General features: G+C 39.4%; 1 protein-coding gene across 5 annotated transcripts in view; it reads left to right on the top strand.

Moving 5' to 3' along the window:
• Positions 1 to 22,006, top strand: part of evi5a (ecotropic viral integration site 5a) — a 226,958-nt gene that overhangs the window by 80,081 nt on the left and 124,871 nt on the right. For 3 of the 5 annotated variants that reach the window (XM_067989925.1, XM_067989924.1, XM_067989926.1), the window contains exons 5-13: positions 4,310 to 4,384; positions 7,429 to 7,554; positions 8,209 to 8,352; positions 8,568 to 8,657; positions 8,785 to 8,882; positions 9,294 to 9,354; positions 13,208 to 13,261; positions 16,261 to 16,293; positions 16,987 to 17,127. In XM_067989925.1, the coding sequence (XP_067846026.1) occupies positions 4,310 to 4,384; positions 7,429 to 7,554; positions 8,209 to 8,352; positions 8,568 to 8,657; positions 8,785 to 8,882; positions 9,294 to 9,354; positions 13,208 to 13,261; positions 16,261 to 16,293; positions 16,987 to 17,127 (822 nt within the window). The remainder of the gene's footprint in view (positions 1 to 4,309; positions 4,385 to 7,428; positions 7,555 to 8,208; positions 8,353 to 8,567; positions 8,658 to 8,784; positions 8,883 to 9,293; positions 9,355 to 13,207; positions 13,262 to 16,260; positions 16,294 to 16,986; positions 17,128 to 22,006) is intronic. The other 2 variants (XM_067989927.1, XM_067989928.1) reach the window with 2 other exon arrangements.

Genomic DNA, 22,006 nt, shown 5'->3' with positions numbered 1-22,006 from the left:
ATCTTATTGAATGGTGGAGCAGGATCGAGGGGCCGAACGGCCTACTCCTGCTCCTATTTCTCATGTTCTTATGAAGTTACTCTGCTGATGTCAGTTATAGATGTCCTGGGTAGCAGCTCCATAAGGAATCCTACAGATTGTCATCCAGGGCAGGCCAGTTGTGTACTCACCAGTGCTGACTTTTGTTGACTAAGGCACCTCTCAGTTGGCATCCAGGCTGGCAAGATCCCTTAATGGAGCTGCTGCCTTCCTGATAATAAGGTGGCTCCATGGTACAAGGGACATCCTGAAATGAAGGATGGTTGGAGACTGGGGGAAGGGGAAGGACCTTATATTGGAAATGTCCCTTACCCCTGCTGTCTGTCTGTCTGTCCCTTTAAAGACTGATGGGGAAACCAAAGAAGAAATACCTGAAAAACTCTAACTTTAGGTAACTATACTTAAAGCAAACCAGTCAGAAAGGGAAAGGAGACAGAGCTATGTTTAAAGGAAACTGCTTTTTTAAAATGCATTTTAAATTGTGAATTTTGTTCACCCTCATTCCTTGTTTTTTTTCAAACACCAGTATTATAAAGTATCACCTCCTTCCACCCTGTCTCTGGGACAGGTTGAGTGGTGGTATAGCGAGGCTATGATGCCTGACGATATATCACCTGTTGCCTTGGAAAATTAGGTTGGACTCCATGGAGGTGGGAATGTGCAGGTACAATCTGCTAAATCTGCTCACCTGCAAAATGGCAGGCTTGGTAGGTTAGCCGGAATGCCATTTCAATTGTTAATTTGATTTTTTTTCTAAACTTGTGTAACTTTTGTTAGCAATTGACCCATGAGCAACAATACTCAACTTCCATCAATTTGTAAAGTGCAGCAGGCACTTGAATCACTTATGGTTATAATGCTTTCAAGATATAAGTTTGGTAGGCTGTTGCCATATTGTTTTTCGTCTGAACACTTGTAAAAGCAATTGTTGAGAATCCAGCAGTAAGAGGTACTAAATGAGCATTTTGCATCTGTCTTCACTAAAGAAGAGGATGCTGCCAATGTCACAGTAAAGGAGGAGGTAGTAGAGAAATTGGATAGGATAAAAATAGATAGAGGAGGTACTTAAAAGGTTGGCAGGACTCAAAGTAGAAAAGTCATTTGACACAGATGGGGATGCATTCTAGGTTGCTGAGGGAAGTAAGGGTGGAAACTGTGGAGGATCTGGCCTCAATCTTCCAACCCTCCTTAGATATGGGAGTGGTGCCAGAGGACTGGAGGATTGCAAATGTTACACCACTGTTCAAAAAAGGGGAGAGGGATAAACCCAGCAACCACAGGCCAGTCAGCCTAACGTCGGTGGTGGGGAAACGTTTAGAGACAATAATCCGGGTCAAAATTAATTCGCATTTGGAAAAATATGGGTTAATAAATGAAAGCGAACACTGATTTGTTAAAGGCAAATCGTGTTTGACTAACTTGATTGAGTTCTTTGATGAAGTAATAGAGGTTGATGAGGGTTGTGCGGTCGATGTTATGTATTTGGACTTTCAAAAAGCGTTTGATTAAAGTAACACATAATAGACTTGTTAGCAGAATTGAAGCCCATGGGATTAAAGGGGCAGTGGCTGTGTGGATACATAATTGGCTAAGGGACAGTAAGCAGAGTAGTGGTGAGCAGTTTTTCAGACTGGAGGGAAGCATGAAGTGGTGTCCCCCTGGAGTCAGTGTTGGGATCGCTGCTCTTTTTTGATATATATTAATGACCTAGACTTGGGTATATAAATTTCAACATTTGCAGATGACACGAAACTTGGAAAAGTAGTAAACAGTGACGAGGATAGTAACAGACTTCAGGAGGACATAGATTTGCGAAATGGGGAGATACATGGCAGATGAAATTTAACACGGAGAATTGTGAAGTGATTCATTTTGGTAGGAAGAATGAGGAGAGGCAATATAAACTACAAAGTACAATTTTAAAGGGAGTGCAGGAATAGAGAGATGTAAACAAGTCTTTGAAGGTGGCAGGACATGTTGAGAAGGCTGTTAAAAAGCCATACAGAATCCTTAGCTTTATAAATAGAGGCATAAAGTACAAAAGCAAGGAAGTTAATCCAAACCTTGATAAAACACTGGTAAGGCCCCAGCTGGAGTAATGTGGCCAATTCTAGGTACCACATTTTAGGAAGGATGTCAAAGCCTTAGAGGGTGCAGAAGAGATTTACTGAAATGGTACCAGGGTGAAAGACTTCAGTTATGTGGAGAGACTAGAGAAACTAGGGTTGCTCTTATTAGAGCAGAGAAGGTTAAGGGGAGATTTGATAGAGGTGTTCAAAATCGTGAAGGGTCTTGATAGAGTAAATAAGGAGAAACTGTTTCCATTGACAGAAGGGTCGGCAACCAGAAGACACAGATTTAAGGTAATTGGCAAAAGAACCAGAGGCGACATGAGGAAATATTGTTTTTACACACTGAGTTGTTATGATCTGGAATGCACTACCTGAAAGAATGGTGGAAGCAGATTCAATAGTAACTTTCAAAAGGAAATCGGATAAATACTTGAAGGTGGGAAATTTGCAGGGGAATGGGACTAATGGATGGCTTTTTCAAAGAGCTGGCACAGGCACGATGGGCCGAATGGCCTCCTTCTGTGCTTTATCTTTCTAAGAATAAAGTATTCAACGACCTGAATAAAGTACACTTGATGGTGACCTTGTATGTAGAAATGACCAGTATGCGGGTACATTTAGATACCTCCCCAATCATTTGTTCAGTCACTATTGCTCTGTGATTGCAGAATAACAATTAAGTGAAGAGAAACATCAGCGCACACATTTGTAGTATGGAGTACTGTGGTTTTCTGAACTTGGTTATTTTACAAAATGTATTAACATTAAGCTTTAATAGAATTATAGAATCTTACAGTACAGAAGGAGGCCATTTGGCCCATCGTGCCTGTGCTGGCTCTTTGAAAGAGCTGTCCAATTTAGTCCCGTACCCCAGCTTTTCCCCATAACCCTGCAAATTAGTCTTCAAGTACATGTCCAGTTGCCTTTTGAAAGTTCCTATGCAATCTGATTCCACTACCGTTTAAGGTAGTGTGCTCCAGACCTTAACAACCCTGTGTGAAAAGATTTCTCCTCTAGTTCTTTTGACAATTATTTTAAATCTATGTCCTCTGGTTACCGACTCACTTGCCAGAGGAAACAGTTTCTCCCTACTTGCCCTACCAAAACCCCTCATAAATTTGAAGACCTCTATTAGATCTCCCCTTAACCTTCTCTGCTCTAAGGAGAAAATCCCAGCTTCTCCGATCTCTCCACATAAGTGAAGTCCCTTATCCCTGGGTATCATCCTGGTAAACCTCCTCTGTGCCCCCTCCAACACCTTGACATCCTTTCTAAAGTGTGATGCCCAGAATTGTACACAATACTCCAGCTGAGCCCGAACCAGTGATTTGTGCAAGTTTAGCATGACTTCCTTGTTTATGTATACAATACCCCATTTACAATACCATTTATCCCGTACGCTTTCTTAACCATCTTATCAGCTTGCCCCGACACTTCAAAGATTTGTGAATATGCACCCCCCAGATCCCTCTGCTCTTGAACCCCCCTCAAAATAGTACCATTTAGATTATCCTGCCTCTCCATGTTGTTCCTCTCAAAGTGCATCACTTCATACTTGGCTGCATTAAATTGCATCTGCCCATTTCACCAGTCTGCTTATGTCCTCCTATGTCCCCAACAAAACCTTCACTGTCTTCCACTACACTAAGATCATCTAACTTGAGGTTCCTTTTCTCCACCATCAACTGGCTTCTAAAATTCCTCAACTTCAACGTGTGAGGGGCTCATGGATTTTTTTTGTCACCTAGATAGAGACCATCTGTACAGTTGCTTCTCTTGCTTCCCCCATTCTCCTTGCCCACCAGTCACTTCCCTACCCTAGCCCTGAAACCCTGTCTCTTTTTAGTTTTTCTCTCATCTCTCTGCTACTTTGCTCCTCACTACATTTTGTATCATCTGCAAACTTTGAAATTGTACTCCCTAAACCCAAGTCCAGGTCATTTATATATAACAAGAAAAGCAATGGCCCTAATACCGATGCCTGGGGGACCCCACTGCATACTTCTCTACAGTCAGATAAACATCTGCTCACCACTACTCTCTGCCCTCTATCCCTTAGCCAGTTATGTACCCAAGTTACCACTGTCCGTTCGATTTCCGAATAAATCTGTTATGTGATACTTTATCAAAAGTCTTTTGAAGGTCCATATATACAACATCTACAATATCTATTTAATATATTTTATTTCTTTTTGCAGGCCTATTCACTTATAGATCGTGAAGTTGGTTATTGCCAAGGGAGTGCTTTTATTGTTGGACTTCTTCTTATGCAGGTATTTTACTTTTCCTTTTTAAAAGTCACTCTTGGTGGAATTGCTGTGCTTTTTTGAATATTCTTTCTGCCCTTGGTGTGAGTGCCTGTACCACACCATGTGCAATTCTGTTTTACCTTGCCTTGGTTCAATGCACTAAGGGCTCATACCAAACTGTTAAGGGTTCACAAAAGGGTTCTGGAGTACCTAACCTAATCCTATCGGAGGGTTTAAGATTAGCAGGTGCTAACATACCCTGATGCCTGAAGTGTCTCAAACTCCCAACTGCGTAACCTTTGGCCCTCCATTCAAAACAATACCTCTGCAGCTGCTGATTTGCCTAAAGACGCCCTTACTTCCACCTTTGCCTTTGTCCCCAACAAAACCTTCACTGTCTTCCACTACACTAGGGTTACCTGGAGGGCAAAGATAACTTGAGGCTCCTTTTTTCCACGATCAACTGGCATCTAAAACCCCATTTCCCTGCTCCCTTTATCCTCAACTTCAACATATGAGGTGCTCGTGGATTTCTTAGTCACCAAGATAGAGACCATCTGTGTGGTTGCTTCTCTTGCTTCCTCCATTCTCCTTGCTCACCAGTCATGTCCCTACTCTGGCCCTGCAACCTTGTCTCTTTTTAGTTTTTCTCTTGTCTCGCCGCCTTGATCTCTCCAAGCTCAACTTGCCCATGATACCTACCTCCTGCTCCCTCGACCCTATTCCCACAAAACTGCTGACCACACAACTTTCCTTCCTGGCCCTCATGCTAGCTGACATTGGAAATGTTTCCTGCACCTCAGTTAATATGCTCCTCCCTTTCAAAACTGCAGTCGTCGTCCCCCCATCCCCGCAAAACCCACCCCGGCCTCTCTGTCGTTGCTAACTACTTTCTGACCTCTCTTTCCCCTCAAGTCCTTTGAGTGAGTTTCAGTAGGTCATTTTACCACAGCTGACTCTGATTGTGGCCTTATTTGATGTTCACATCTGTATTTCCAGCAGGAGTCACTGATTGATTAGATATCCAGTAACTCCAACTGGAAACACACACATGGGGCATTGGGTCAGGGCAGCATTGGAGGCAGCTGTAATGGCTCATGTGGTATAGTAGCCTGTCAGACAAATTGGTTTGGCAATGACCTCTTGGGCAAGATACCTGAGGGTGACTGGTGCCAGTGGAACTGTACCACAGAGAGATGTCAATGTCTTCAAGAAAGGAAGGAGGAAATGAAGAAAATTGGTGAAAAAGGAAGGAGAATAAATCGAGCACTGTACAGGTATAATTCCCATCGGGTGAAATAGCTGCTGGAATACATTTTTGTTGCTAGTTAATTGGAGGAACTGTTGTAGGAATTATTAAGAATTGGCCTCCTACTGTGGAGTTGGCATTCTCTTGTCATAGCTTCAAACCAATCCACTCTGAGGTTATTTTTAAAACTGTTGACTTCCAGCAATATCCACATATTCACCAATCATTTGATCCAACTTCCAGATATCTGGTGTTTGGCAGAGCAGTCTGATGAGAATCATGCCTACAAGGTTCTCAGTGTCTTACATCCTTTCATTTTCCAACAAGAGTAGATACTGTGTGAAATATATTTTCCGTAAACAGATGAAAGCATTTACAATACCATTATACAAATGCTTTTGCACTGATATATGAAATAATTTCAGATGCCAGGTTGGCAATCTGATTCCTGACTGCACTGAAACTAGTAGGTGTGGGATCACACCTGGTTAGTCATCTCATACCACTTGGGCATTGCACTGCATGTGGTATAATTCCAGCCTGACATTTAAAAGGTGCCAGATGACCATTTACAAACTCCCCCCCCCAATGGCTTTAAAGTAATTGTCTTGTTTTGTATGGCCCTCTAAAATGAAATATTATCACATCTAGCTTACACTGAGCTACTTCGAGTTGAATCCAACAATAACAAGAATGTCTACGTGGTCTCTTTCTAAGTGTTAGTTTGATTAGATTGCGGAGGCTTATTTTGTGAATGTTATTATTTAGGAATATAGTACATTGGAACAGGAGTAGGCCATTTAGCTCCTCGAGCCTGTTCCGCCATTCAATGAGATCATGGCTGTTCTGTGACCTAACTCCATATACCCGCCTTAGCCCCATGTCCCTTAATACTTTTGGTTAATAAAAATCTATCAATCTTAGATTTAGAATTAACAATTGAGCTAGCATCAACTGCTGTTTGCGGAAGAGAGTTCCAAACTTCTACCACACTTTGCTGGAGAAGTGTTTCCTAACTTCACTTCTGAAATTCCTGGCTCTAATTTTTAGGCTATGTCCCCTAGTCCTACACTCCCAAACTAACAGGGTAGATAAAGAGAAACTATTTCTATCAGTTCCCCTTAATATCTTGAAAACTTTGATCAAATCATCCCTTAATCTTCTAAATTCCAGGGAATACAGCCCCGGTTTGTGTAATCTCTTCTCGTAATTTAACCCTTGCAGTCCAGATATCATTCTAATAAATCTACGCTGCACTCCCTCCAAGGCCAATATATCCTTCCTAAGGTGCAGTGCCCAGAACTGAACACGGTACTCCAGGTGTGGTCTAACCAGGGCTTTGTATAGCTGTAGCCTAACTTCTACCCCCTTGTATTCAGTCCTGTAGATATAAAGGCCAGCATTCCATTAGCCTTTCTGATTATTTTCTGTACCTGTCCGTGACATGGACCCCTAAGTCTCTTTGGACCTCCACTGTTTTGAGCTTTTCACCATTTAGAAAGTACTCTGATCTATCCTTTTTAGATCCCAAATAGATTTAACCCCATCCTTGCCTACATTGAAATCTGTTTGCCACAGTTTTGCCCATTCACTTAACCTGTTAAGTATATTTATTGTAGAAATGTTTCCTGAAGAAAGAGGTATACATAAAGGACTAACCAAAATAAAATTAAAAGTTGAGGAAGGAAATTTATTTTGAGAATTATTGTTACACCTGTCCCGTGAGACTTGAATTTTAAGTGCTTGAAAGTAATGCATATGGTTCCTTTGGATCACCCCAGCCTTTGACTTTAGTGTGTGTCTATTTTTTGCTGCAAAGATGCCGGAGGAGGAAGCATTTTGTGTTTTTGTGAAGCTAATGCAAGATTACCGACTCCGAGAACTTTTCAAACCCAGTATGGCTGAGCTAGGCCTTTGTATGTACCAATTTGAGTGGATGATACAGGTAAGAGGAAGATAAATAAAATGAGTGTTGCTATATTCAGAAACTGCTAAAAGTTAGCATGTTTTAAAGATCTTACCACAAACAAATCAGCTTGGTCTGATTGGTAATATTCGGTAGTGAATTACTAATGTGAATTTAGTATTAATTTACTTGTTTGAAGACTATTGAAAAGTTAGTAAACTTGTTTTATATCCTTACATCAGTGCCCATTTGTCTCCTGTTTGCGCTGCCCTGTAGAATAGATGATTTGTAATATTTGTGTCAATTGATATTGGCTGAATCATTCAATGGCATCTTTGAAAAAGACAGCGTTTTTAAAAGAATGGAATATTCCTTCCAATTGGGAAAATCCTTCCAATTGGGAATGATCATACGACTTAATTATTAGGAACAACAAACTTGTACTCAAAGTTCAAAATAACTTGGTTCAAGATTTAGTGGTGCTGGTTTTCTGCAAAATTACATTTTTTTGATACTTCACAAAACGTGGTCTCCTTAACATCAAACCACAAGTCACCCAGTGACCATAAAGCCACCAGAAAAAGATTGAAATGTGGCCCTTACACTATTAGATGGTTTATGTGTCTAGTTCAAATTATTCAATGCAGCCTTGCCACCCCTGTTTCTGTTGATTAATTTGTTTTGTGTACACAGGAACAGCTACCAGAACTTCATGTGCACTTTCAATCCCAGAGTTTCCACACCTCCATGTACTCATCCTCCTGGTTCCTAACTATCTTTCTGACTACATTTCCACTGCCAGTTGCGACAAGATTATTTGACATATTCATGTCAGAGGTAAGTAATTGTGTAATTAATAAAACCCAAGTCACTAGTAGTAAATTATATCTGCGGCAGTTTGTTACAGTGAAACAGTAAAACCACACTGTTCACCACCACTTGCTACAGAAGCGTGCCAAGAGATTTTTTACGAGGACCTGGAGGAGAAGAGAAGGAAAATATTTTTGTAATCATCCTTGTTCAGATTTCACTATGTTTTTGTATTTTACCAGGGTCTTGAGATTGTTTTTCGTGTTGGGCTAGCTATACTACAGGCCAATCAGGCAGAGTTGATGCAGCTTGATATGGAGGGAATGTTACAGGTAAGAATGAAATTAATTTATTGATTCTGGTAAAAAAAAACAATGGGACATTGTTAATTTTTGTAGTTTGTATAGTTTTCTTATATATTCTGCATCATTAACGAGATCTGTATAACTTTTCCCCCAGCATTTTCAAAAGGTCATTCCACATCAGTTTGACAGTGGTCCTGACAAACTGATCCAAGCGGCTTATCAAATTAAATACAATGCAAAGAAGATGAAAAAGTAGGTACAGGATACAGCTCCATTTTGCTTAAATATACAGAGTATTGAAGCTGCTTTCCTAGAATGATCCTGCCATTCTCAAAACTCTGACAATCATTAAAAACTATCATTGTGCATACATATTCTGCCTTTCCTTTAAGTGGATAAGGGAACAGAAATATAAAACCAGATAATTAGTCAGGCTTGCTGCTTTCCTGCTGCTATGGGCACAATTTTGAGCACTAGAAAATCTGTAGTTATGTGAACTACCATTGAATTGGAAGTATGCCTTTGTAATAGCTTTAAAATGCTATGGTATTTGTGGAATGTCAACATTATCAGAATAGAGTGATTTTTTTTTTGTCTTGATGTCTTGAATGGTGTACATTACATATATGACTTATACCAGATGAATATACTTATTATTGTCAGGTTAGAAAAGGAATACACTACAATAAAAAATAAAGAGATGGAAGAACAAATAGAAATTAAGGTAAGTGATGAATTACTTTCACTCTGTGGTTATAATTCAGGTGAAATTGCATGCAAGAGCAACAAGTTATACTTTATATAGCACCTTGAACGTCGAGAAACATCCCAAGTTGCGCACAACTCCAACTTTTCTGTCCATCCACTCAAATCATGCATTGAGGGAATATTTCACTGTTGTATGATAGTACAGTATTAACAGTACCGAATTAACACTACTCATAATTTGACTACTGCTCCCATCACCTAGTAATGCTTCAGTCTGAATTTTTACTCCTTTTTTCATTCAATATTTCTTTCCGCCCCTGTTTTATTTTCTTCACCAATTTTTAGGCTGTCTACCTCTCCTGAAGTCTTTGATTCCCTGCTGTAACACAGTTCCATGGGTGCCGATTGCACTCTGAAACTGGCCAAGTGGCAATTATTCATGTGTAAGCCTAGACACTGAGGCCTAGGCTTTGCAACCTGTTTCCTCCCCATCACCTTGATTGGTCTAGCGTGCCGAGAGTGCAAATGGTGGGAAACGTGGGAGAGGCCATTTTTCTCATTTGAATGTATTTACTATGTGCATGCCTATATGTGGATGAGCGGACTTTCCCCCGACAGGATTAGCCAACATAAAATCAAGAGGGAGGCATAAATGCAGCAAACCCTGTCCCCAAGTTACTTTTCACCTCCGCTCATCCCAGATCCACTGAAAAGTCTGGACCTGAGTGTAGGCTATTTGATAATTGGGGTTGGGGAGTATTTTGGAGGAGTAGGAACCTCAGATTTTCTCTTCCCTTGCTCAAAATGTTTATATTGCTGAAATTCCTACTGAACTGCCTTTAGGAACATAGGAACAGCAGTAGGCCATTCAGCCCCTCGTGCCTGCTCTGCCATTTGATAAGATCATGGCTGATGTGTGATCTAACTCCATATACCCGCCTTTGGCCCATATCCCTTAATACCTTTGGTTGCCAAAAAGCTATCTATCTCAGATTTAAATTTATCAATTGAGCTAGTATCAATTGCCTTTTGCGGAAGAGAGTTCCAAACTTCTACCACCCTTTGTGTGCAGGAACGTTTTCTAATCTTGCTCCTGAAAGGTCTGGCTCTAATTTTTAGACTGTGCCCCCTACTCCTAAAATCCCCAACTAGCGGAAATAGTTTCTCTCTATCCACCCTATCTGTTCCCCGTAATATCTTATAAACTTCGATCAGATCACCCCTTAATCATCTAAACTCTAGAGAATACAACCCCAATTTGTGTAATCTCTCCTCGTAACTTAACCCTTGAAGATGTTAGGCCAACTGGTCTATAATTCCCTGGTTTCCCTCTCTCTCCTTTCTTAAAAAGCGGAGTGACATGTGCAATTTTCCAATCTAGAGGGACAGTTCCTGAATATGGAGAACTTTGAAAGATTATAGTTAGGGCATCTGCAATGTGCTCACCTACTTCCTTTAAAACCCTGGGATGGAAACCATTTGGTCCTGGGGATTTGTCACTCTTTAGTGCTATTATTTTCTTCATTACTGTTGTTTTACTTATGTTAATTTTATTGAGTCCCTGTCCCTGATTCAGTATTAGTTTTCTTGGGATTTCCGGCATGCTATCCTCTTTTTCGACTGTAAATACTGACGCAAAGTAATTGTTCAACATGTCCGCCATTTCCCCATTGTCAATGACAATATCCCCACTTTCAGCTTTTAAGGGGCCAACACTGCTCCTGACCACTCTCTTTTTCCTAATATAACTATAAAAGTTCTTCGTATTGGTTTTGATATCCCTTGCAAGTTTCTTTTCATACTCTCTTTTTGTAGCCCTTACTATCTGTTTTGTGACCCTTTGTTGATCTTTGTATCTTTCCAATTCGCCAGGATCTGTGCCATTTTTTGCCTTTTTGTATGCCCTTTCCTTATGCCTTATACTGTCCCTTACCTCTTTAGTTGTCCATGGCTGTTTTTTTTGGCAAGTAGAGTTCTTGCCCCTCGGGTATAAACCGATTCTGTATCACGTTAAATGTTTCTTTAAACATTTCCCACTGATCATCAGTCGTTTTACCCATTAACAGATTTGCCCAGTTTACTGTGGACAGTCTCTGACTCATCCCATTGAAGTCGGCGTTACCCAAGTCTAGAATCTTAGCAGCTGATTCACTTTTTTCCCCTTTCAAACACTACATTGAACTCGATCGTATTATGATCGATATTGGATAAATGTTCGCGTATAGTTAAGCTGTTAACTAAATCTGGTTCATTACTCATTACTAAATCTAGTATGGCTTGCCCCCTTGTTGCCTCTAGGGCATACTGCTGTAGAAAACTATCCCGGACACACTCAAGAAATTCACTACCTTTCTGACCGTTGCTAGTCTGCTTTTCCCAATCGATGTGAAGGTTAAAGTCCCCCATTAAGACCACTATGCCTTTGTTACATGCTTGTCTAATCTCTGCATTTATACAATCCAGTACTTCAGAGCTGCTGCCAGGGGTCCTATACACAACTCCCACTATAGTCTTAGTTCCTTTCCTATTTCTCAATTCAACCCATAAGGTCTCAGTTGGCTGCTTACCTCTCGTTATATCCTCCTTTATCATTGAAGTGATTTGATCTCTAATCTTTAAGGCTACTCCTCCCCCTCTTCCATTTTCCCTTTCTCTCCTGTAGACCTTATAACCTGGTATATTTAGTTCCCAATCCTGACCATCCTGCAGCCATGTCTCCGTAATAGCTATCATGTCATACCCTCCAATTTGAATTTGAACCTGTAGTTCATTTAATTTATTCCTTATACTCCGTGCATTTGTATATAGAACTCTTAGTTGGGCCATACACCCTAGCCTGACCTTCAGCTTTGATGCTGGGTTAATCGCCTTATGCCTTCTAGTTTTCACTTTATCTGTAGTGTCTAAAGTACACTTTCTTTCTGCTGCTCTACACTTTTCCCTTTCACTTGTTCTTGAACAACTTATTTGTACTATTTGTATTGTAAATTTCCCCGGGTCTTGCCCTCTCTTGCTGCTCTCAACTTTACTCCCTTCTGACTCCCTGCTCAGATTCCCATCCCCCTGCCACTCTAGTTTAAACCCTCCCCACCAGCAGTAGCAAACCCCCCTGCAAGGATATTAGTCCCGGATCTGCTGAGGTGCAACCCGTCCAGTTTGTACAGGTCCCACCTTCCCCAGAACCAGTCCCAATGTCCCAGGAGTCTAAATCCCTCCCTCCTACACCATCCCTGTAGCCACGCATTCATCCGGTCTATTCTCCTGTTCCTAAAGCACATGGCACTGGTAGTAATCCTGTGATCACTACCTTTGAAGTCCTACTTTTTAATTTATCTCCTAACTCCTTAAATTCACCTTGCAGGACCTCATCCTTTTTTTTACCTATGTCGTTGGTACTGATATGGACCACGACTACTGGCTGTTCACCCTCCCCCTCCAGAATGCCCTGCAGCCGCTCCGTGACATCCTTGACCCTAGCACCAGGGACGCAACATACCATCCTGGAGTTCACGCCTATCTGTTCCCCTTACAATTGAATCCCCTATCACTATAGCCCTGCCGCTCTTCTTCCTCCCCTCTTGTGCAGCAGAGCCACCCATGGTGCCACGAGCTTGGCTCTTGCTGCTTTCCCCCGATAAGCCATCTCTCGCAACAGTATCCAAAGCGGTATATCTGTTTGGTATAAGCCTTGTTTACAGAATGCAATAGGTGTGGCATTTTGTTTAAATAAAAAATAAAGAAGGAACGCAAGCAAAAACTAGATTTGTGCTATCTGGAGTGTAGGTTTACTTAAATCTAGCACTTTTCAATTCATTTTAAAATAAGGAAACATGTAATGTTACTCAGGATGTATTTCTTATCGTTTTTAGAGGTTACGCACAGAAAATCGACTGCTGAAACAGCGTATTGAAACATTGGAGAAGGTGAGTGCTACCAGATTGAGTTATCAGGGATCCGAAGTAAGATTTTAATTTTAAAAACTGAATTACTTCATTCATTTATTAAAAATTCTATGGTATTTCTCAGGAAGGTGTTTCAGCTGCTTATCTGATCAAAGAGATTGTTTGGAGCCACAAAATAGCCTGGCTTATTTACTAACAGTGCTTGGCTGAACTACACATTAATACCTGGCAAAGAGAAATGTGTTACATAATGAATTTAACAAATGCATGACAGGAAAAAGCTGGCATTCTTCTGAAATATAAAGTGGGAAAACAGCACTTATGTATCATGCCGATGGTGTATTTTCATTCTGACAAGCAAAATGGATGATTTTCTGGCCATTTTAGTAAACTGGCCTGTTTGCAGATTCCATGTTTGAGAATTGAGGTTTAAGTCTGCAGATTTTTATGAGGTGGATAGGAGCCTTCATTTCTTACTGCTTGCCTGTTTGGGGGAAAAAAGCTGCAAAGGACCACAGTATCGTACTAGAAAAATGAGTGGTTGGGTTAAAAATGTTCCCCTGCTATCCATTATGCCTTCCTTCATCTGAGATAATTGCAGATGACTTGCTTGATGCGGCAAGTAACAGGCTGTTTAAAAGATGCATTAGAGAAGTGACGTGACAACTTTTCTACAAACCTTTGCTACTCCTGACAATCCTGCTGAACTCTAGTACAGTACAGTGAATCGTAGGTACAGATTCACCTCCTAACACTCTGTGTATACTGACTTGCTGCTTTGCAGGGCTACCACTCCCATGCCATCTTTTAAGGCATTTTCTACTATCTTTGAATCCTTCCATGCCATTCATCATTCCATAAATGAGAGAGTAGGTGGGCAACATTTTCCAGGACTTTGCCAGTGCCATGTCCTGATTGTTCCTGTCCCTTTTCCCCTCATATGTGGCCTGCCAATATCGGAAACTCACTCACCATGTGTAAAAATTGCACGTAGGAGCACTCTGCCACTCTCTGGTGCAGTCTTTACAATGATCAGTGCTTTTTGACTTGTATCAATTATTGATATTAGAATGGATTAGTGTCTCCACCTGGTCATTCAAAGTCATAGAAGCTCAAGAAAAATTAGAATTGTCCAGTAATTTGTTTTAAGCAGTTTTAGTAAAACAGCAAGGAGAGCATTTTTTCACGATTTTAAATTGAATTACAGGTAATTTGAATTAAGGAATTTCAAATTAAGAGGAGTAGACTGTAAACATGACTGACACATTTAATGCCTAATTTCCTAAATGGTGTATATGTGGTTAAATATTGTCTAACTAAGCTTTCAGTACTAATCAAATGCTTTATTGTGCATTTAAAAGCTAAACTTTTTAACTCTTTTTAATATTTCTTCAACAATAATTCATTTGTTTACTCCTTAGGCAAGGTTATTTAATGAGTTTGTACAACGTATATATTTGCTTAATCTAGTGATTTGCTGATCTGGCTTGTCAGAATTGGATATCGAAAATAGAGATTTTAATTTGCAAATATATTCTCAGTCATTTGGTGCATTTGCTTATAACACTGATTTGCACTTGCCTCAATTTTGTACATATCGGTATGTTCCACCTAATTCAAATAGTTGATGAATAAAAGTACTTTACTTCAATGATCATAATTTCCGGCTGAGTTGGAATTGTTATTTTTTGTCATTCTGCGGAGCATCTTCTTAAAAAATGCTGCTCAAGTAAATGAAAACTTTTATTTTTTTAAAAAAAGGAAAAACTTTGTCTCAGCTCACATGTATTAGGTAACTGAGTGTACTTTGTTATTTGCCAATAATGTGTTTTATTTCAACTGATAAGTGATTTAAAGTATGGTTTGTTAATTATTTTTTATGGGTTAGCACTTCTAATTGACTTATTGTAATCTTGATTGCCGTTCATTATTGTTTGCTCCTCTGAGTTGTTGGTAGAACATGATTATGCATGTAGACTAATTTCCATCAAAGTAGATGCAAGCCACATTCTGCACAGCAAATTTTGCCCAGTTTTGCAGACTAACCCATCTTTCAGTTTAGTGCTAAGTTTTCTGTTTAATTTTCTCTAACCTTTGTGTAATTATCTAAAATATTACACTAAATGTGTACCTTGCTTTAGTTATCTATTCTGTGAGCCATGCTGTTAAGCTATGGTAGTTGATTTATAGTATTAAAATGATTTATGTAAACTAGTGGATTATAAATGAGCAGTCTATTTACAGCGCAGAAGATGAATGCATCGAAATACAGTATTGTGGAAATTCTGAATAGTTTGTATCTTATGGTGGAATTTAAGTGGTGAAGTTATTTATAAAACAAGTGAAAATATACATTTCTTTAAATAGCAGCATGATGGGTATGACCTGCTGAATGCTTCTTTGCTTTGGTTAGTTTTATAAGCTGCATTGGAAAATGGAGCACTAAAATTGTGAGTACTAATGTGCAGTAGTTTCACAGTTAATTGGAACAATGTAAGATCTATGTAGAAGATAGTAAAAAATGATTTTTATGGCAAACTTTGGTTCATTGAAAGTTTCATTGCACCTGTTTCTACAACTAAGTTTTTCTGAAGTATAAAGTTGGAATAATAGCTTCTAACAATAGCATGGCTTCTCATTAAGTATGAATCTAGTGGTACAAAGTACAACTCGTCCCTGTGCATAACATGTTAGAGACAATAACTAGCTTTTTGCTTTGCAAATTTCAGTTCTTTACTGCTGGTCAAGCACCTCTGAGCTTCGCTAAATCTTGCTATAGAACATGTCATGCAAGCTTTTGTTCACTCTCCACCTCCTTTCAGTGTAATACATAAATTTAAATATCAAGAAGGAAACAATTTGGACCATATCAAGGAGGAGTGATTTGAACAGGGCACCTTCCAGAATTTTCATAGAGTTTCTCTTCTACCAGGTTTTACAGCTTATTTTATCACTACTTCTTTTATGTTCATTGTTTTCCTTGTCTTTCTCTTATATCTGTCTGGATTTTTCCTTTGTAGGAAAGTGCTTCTTTGGCAGATAGATTGATCCAGGTACAGTTCCTCATCCTATCCATATCTTGTAAAATGGATAAATATTGCATCCCTTGAGAGAGACTGTTGTCTTATACTTCTGTTTACAGTTTCTTTGTGATTTGCACAAAATTTCAAGTGATGACTTGTGTGTTTCTGGAAAATGGTTTCTTTTTAAAATGTAGCAATTGAATTACATGATTTTTTTACATTTCAGTAATGTTTGAGGTAATTAATAATGAAGGGAAAAGAAGTGTCATTTTAATGCAATAAATGCCCAGTTGAAATTCAGACCATTTTATATAGAAACAATAAAATACATTTTTGGTAAACTAATTCAGTAAGTCAGATATTTTTTTACAGATGACCATTCCAGATGCACATTCTTAAAAGTTGAAAAAAAATGTGTATATATATATATATAAATGAAGGAGTGTTTATAATTTTAATGCATGTACAACTCCTTACTAACTCTAAGTTTTCTAATTCAATCAAGGCCATTAATTCTTACTACATGTATATTTAGCAGAATTGCATGTAGAAAATTTGGTAAGTGCTTTACATTGCTAAACAGTATCATTGGGCAAAAATCTTCAAATAATAAAATCTAACGTTTGTCCTCTGGGATGCATTACTAATCTACCAATGTAAATTAGAACATTTTTCACTACTCCCCCACACCAATCCTTATTCCCTGCACAATTGTGTCCTAAGGGACAAGTGACAAGGGCACAAGAGGCAGAGGAAAACTACCTCATTAAACGGGAGCTGGCCACCATTAAACAGCAGAGTGATGAGGCTAGTGCTAAGCTGGAGAAAGCTCAGAATGCCATCAGGGAGCTCCAAGAGCAACGGGTAAGGAGGCTGGCAGCATCATCTATTTCCTGTACTTCATTTGCTTAGTTTGCATCTTACTGTTCATGCCATTTTGTCTCATTTTCAACTCTGAAGTTATTTTTATGTTTACTCAGTATTGGAACATAATGCTTTACTTTACGCTTTACTTTATGCTTTTCTTCCTCAGGTATTTGTTGCCAATTCTGTACTCGTAATAAATAGTCTAGTTCATCCAGGCTTTCTTGCTTTTTGTAGTTTAGCACAAAATCCATAATTTATGTGTCAGTAGTCTATTATAGACCTGGATCATCATGACATATATATATATGTGTAGGTAATACTTAGAAATTACTGAGAGCTCTCAAATTTTTTGGCAACTGTTAAACATTAGCATTAACCTTGTAAGTCAAAGACTATAGAGAAAGTTTTAAAAGTTGAGGCTTATAGCAGTCATAACCGGAGAAGCTATTTTAATGTGGGATTGAATTGGTGGCTATGATGATTCTTTTTGTAACGTATATATCTCAGTCAAACGTTAAATTTGGCTCATTTTACTTCAACACAAGAACACATCTTAACGTATTTGAAGGCATGATTTTTAATAAAGGAACAAAATAAATCTAACAAAGGTTAAAATTATGGAACAGGCTGGTGAACTTGAGTGAAGGAGCATCATTTTGCAAAACAACTTTAGTGCATGACACCTGTTGCTACCTTGTCTCTTGGTGAGAGTTAATGCTGATAATTTATTGCATAAATCTCATGTGCAGGAGTTAACAGTTGATGAGTTATAAGCATTAATCGAATCACTAGAACTCCTGGTACACAGACTCAGACCATTGATTTTTGTTTTAACTGTATGTGATTGAATACAGATGCTGCTAGTATGAATACCATCTGAGTTTGAAAATCATTTTGTTTTTTAGCTAAAGTTTTGGATAGTTGAAAAGTGATAATTGTAAGCAGTGTTTGAATTTTACTTCTGGATTCGTGAGTGGGGTGCAGGTTTGTGTTTTTCAAACCATCCCAATGATTATTTGTCAAAACATGTGCTTTTACAATATTGGCTTGTCCTCTTGCACCTGTAGACATCTCACTAAGTGCTGAATTGCAGCACAGGAGGACATTGATGCAGGGCCAGCCCTCCAAGTTCTATGCTCCTGTGCGCCATTTGCAACTGCCGTATTATTTTGGTCTATGTTTCATTTGTGTTTTGAATGGTGGTCTGAAACCGTGCTGCGCAGAAACGGTGGATTGAAGTTATTTGTTTTATGAAATTGGTCCACGCTGTAGCTATACATTCACTTATTTAATGGGCCGGATTTCGCTGTAAAAATAATGGTGAGGCTAACAGGGCTCACCATTATTCAATGCAAATCGGACAATAACTTCTGGCGGCCGCACATCTGCAGTTAAAGGCGGAAATCCGGATGTTGCTGTCCGAGATGCGGTACTCCTCCAAAAGTTGCATGAAAACGGCATCTCCCTGTCTGGCCCTCCGTTCAAATGTGTTGAACATCTTGTGGTTCCTGTACTTAACTGATAGATACGGACGAAACTTGCCAAAAAAATTGAGTCAAGTCATTTTAAGTCTAAGTACCCTTTTAACGGCGTGGTAAGTCTTAATTACTGCCAAACAACCTCTTTGACACTAAATTAACTCTTACTTTTACAAGTGTGGAGTCTCATTCCTTCAGATTTTAATTGTTGGACGTTAAAAAAAAAACTTTCTCTTTCTGTCTCCTTTATCTCTGTCTCTTAATTCAATGTTTCTGCACCTGATTTGACATTGAATTCACTCGTCTAACTTACACTTCTTGGTTCTGACTTTGCGCTGCTTATTAATGATGTTTCAATCTGATTGGTTAAGGAGATACACAGCTGCTTGCCCTGTTCACACAAGTCCCAGGTGCCCTATAGAGGGCCCCGTGCTTTTTGGATCTCTAATTTATAGGAACTTGACATGCAAAAGCTCATAGAAAGTCTATGGGCAAGTGCAAGTCTAATGAATGGCGGGTGTCGTTCGCCGATCACAGCAAAATCCGGCCCAATGTGATCAATTTCACTGTTTTCAGTATTGGTGCCGTGCAATATAGCCATGGTTCTTCACCTAGATTTCTCAAAAAAAAAAGACTCTGCATGTACAAACCTAAGTTTGCTGTTCACAGCAAAATCCAGCCCAATATGGTTGACATCTTTTGCAGGTTTACATGCAAACATGATACTTAATACTTTTATCATGAAATTTACTGTTTTATTTTCATTCATTTTAATGCTGTGCTGGGTGGCGATTAATTAACCTGTCCTGAAAGTGCCAAAGGTTTTGGGCGGATGACGCCTGGAGGAGGGCAGTGGGATCCTTGATGGAGGAAATGCCATCAAAAGGCGGATGAGTTAATCCTTCAATTAGCCAATGGAATCCACAAGCTGCAAGCTGTGACGTAGTTGCAGCAGCAGCAACAACAACAAAAACTTGTATTTATAAAATGCCTTTAGCGTAGGAAAACGTAATAGGACAAAAATTAACAACGTCAAAGTGGAGATATTAGGATGGGGTGACTAAAAATTTGTTCAAAGAGATAGGTTTTAAAGGAGGAGGGAGCGGTGGAGGGGTTTAGGGAGGGAATTCCAGAGCTTCGGGCCTAGAAGGCTGAAGGCACAGCAGCCAATGATGGAGCGAAACATAAGAGCATAAGAAATAGGAGGGGGAGTTGGCTGTACGGCTCCTCGAGCCTGTTCCGCCATTCAGTAAGATCAGGGCTGATCTTCTACCTCCACTCCACTTTCCCGCCCAATCCCCATATCACTTGACTCCCTTAGAGTTCAGAAGATCTGTCGATCTCAGCCTTGAATATACTCAACGACTGTGCATCCACAGCCCTCTTGGGTAGAGAATTCCAAAGATTCACAACCCTCTGAGTGAAGAAATTTCTCCTCATCTCAGTCCTAAATGGCCGACTCCTTATCCTGAAACTATGTCCCCTAGTTCTAGACTTTTCAGCCAGAGGAAACAACCTCTCAGCATCTACCGTATCAAGCCCTCTCAAAATCTTATATGTTTCAATGCAATCACCTCCCATTCTTCTAATCTCCAGAGAGTATAGACCCATTCTACTCAATCTCTCCTCATAGGACAACCCTCTCATCCCAGGAATCAATCTAGTGAACCTTTGCTGCACCGCCTCTAAGGCAAGTATATCTTCTCTTAGGTAAGGAGACCAAAGCTTAAGTGATTGGGGGATGCACAAGAGGCCAGAGTTCTCGGAGGGTTGTAGGGCTGGAGGAAGTTATAGAGATAGGGAGGGGCGAGGCCATTAATGGATTTGAACATGAGGATTTTAAATTTGAGGCCTTAGTAGGCCAGCCAATGTAGGTCAGTAAGCAGATGGGTAATGAGTGAGTGGGACTTGCTACGGGTTAGGATACATGGAGCAGAGTTTTGATCAACTGAAATTTATGGAGGGTGGAGAATGGGAGGCCGACCAGAAGAGCATTGGAATAGTCAAGGCTGGAGGTGGAAATAGGCAGTCTTTGTGATCGGTTGGAAGCTCAGTTCAAGGTCAAATAAGTTGCTGAGGTTGCGAACAGTCTGGTTCAGCCTCAGACATGGATGGTTTGAGAGATGGAATCAGTGGTGAGGGAACAGAGTTAGTGGGGGGGAAGGGACGAAGATAACTGAGGAGCTGCAGTACATAACAAGTGAATGAAAGAGCAAAAGCTCTGATGATGGATCGATGATGATTTTTCATCTGAAATGTGGTTAAATTTGAAATCAAATAAGACTTGCTGGAGCCTTTCAAGATGATTACTTGCACAACAAACCCATCTCTATAGTTTAAACCTAATGATACCCATAATAGTACAGTGGAAGCCTATAGACAAAACACCTTTCAAAGGTGACGTATCCATCATGACCGAGTCCACAGATATTTTAGTCCCTGCAGCACTCTGAAAATTTGAGTCTGTCAGCTGTGCATCACACTTTATATATACCAGTTTCAGAGAGATATCTATAGTATAAAGGCAGAATAGTAATCAAGAATTTCCAGTATATGATATCCTATATGCACTAAGCTTCTAGTTTCCTTTTTAGAATAGTAAAATTGCCTATTGTATCTTCCTGTGAATCCTGTGACAATATTTTACATTAATGGCATCACAATTGCCCCTATGTTCATTACTATAATTTTGAGTACCATTTAATGGCCTGTTTCCGTCTTGTAATTTCTGTGTATGTATTTCTATGTATTGTTGGCATTGTTATCATTTTATTGAAACTAAATATGTAGATGGTAGAAAATGAATAAAAGGTTGTAATTTAATCTCAGGATTCAAATGACATCCGTGAGCTAACTGGCTTTGTTCTTTGTAGTTTATGACTGCAGCCAGACCTATTGATTAAATTATAGTCTTAGTGTTCCCAGACATGTATAATTATATATATATATATTCTTTGAAAAATTGTATGGCCTACAAATGTGACAAAATGAGTCATGCAGTGATTATTTTTCAAACCTGTATTTGGAGAATATCTGAATTATGTTCCAAAAGGGATGGATTATAAAGCAGTTTTGTTTGACATTATACAGTACATTTGAAATATTTAATTCTTGTGTATTTTCTGCATGTTTTGTGCAAATTGCATATTAAAAACTTAAGGAACAATTACAAATGGAAGCATAAAATAGGACAGGGTATTTACTTTCTTAAAAAAAACATACTCCCATACATATTGATATTTTAAGTTGACCTCTCTGAAACAAGAGATTCACATCATTATGAAATAAGTCCCCTAATGCAAATTTTTCATTTTTCGAAAGGAAAGAAAACTGAGGTGTGTTTTTATACCTAATTTTGTCCAGCACGTGAACTGGTTGGGGAGATTATCTTTCTTGAA

Source organism: Heptranchias perlo, chromosome 9 (genome assembly GCF_035084215.1).
Source record: "Heptranchias perlo isolate sHepPer1 chromosome 9, sHepPer1.hap1, whole genome shotgun sequence".
Taxonomy (NCBI): Eukaryota; Metazoa; Chordata; class Chondrichthyes; order Hexanchiformes; family Hexanchidae; genus Heptranchias; species Heptranchias perlo.
This window is presented reverse-complemented; position numbering and strand designations above follow the sequence as displayed.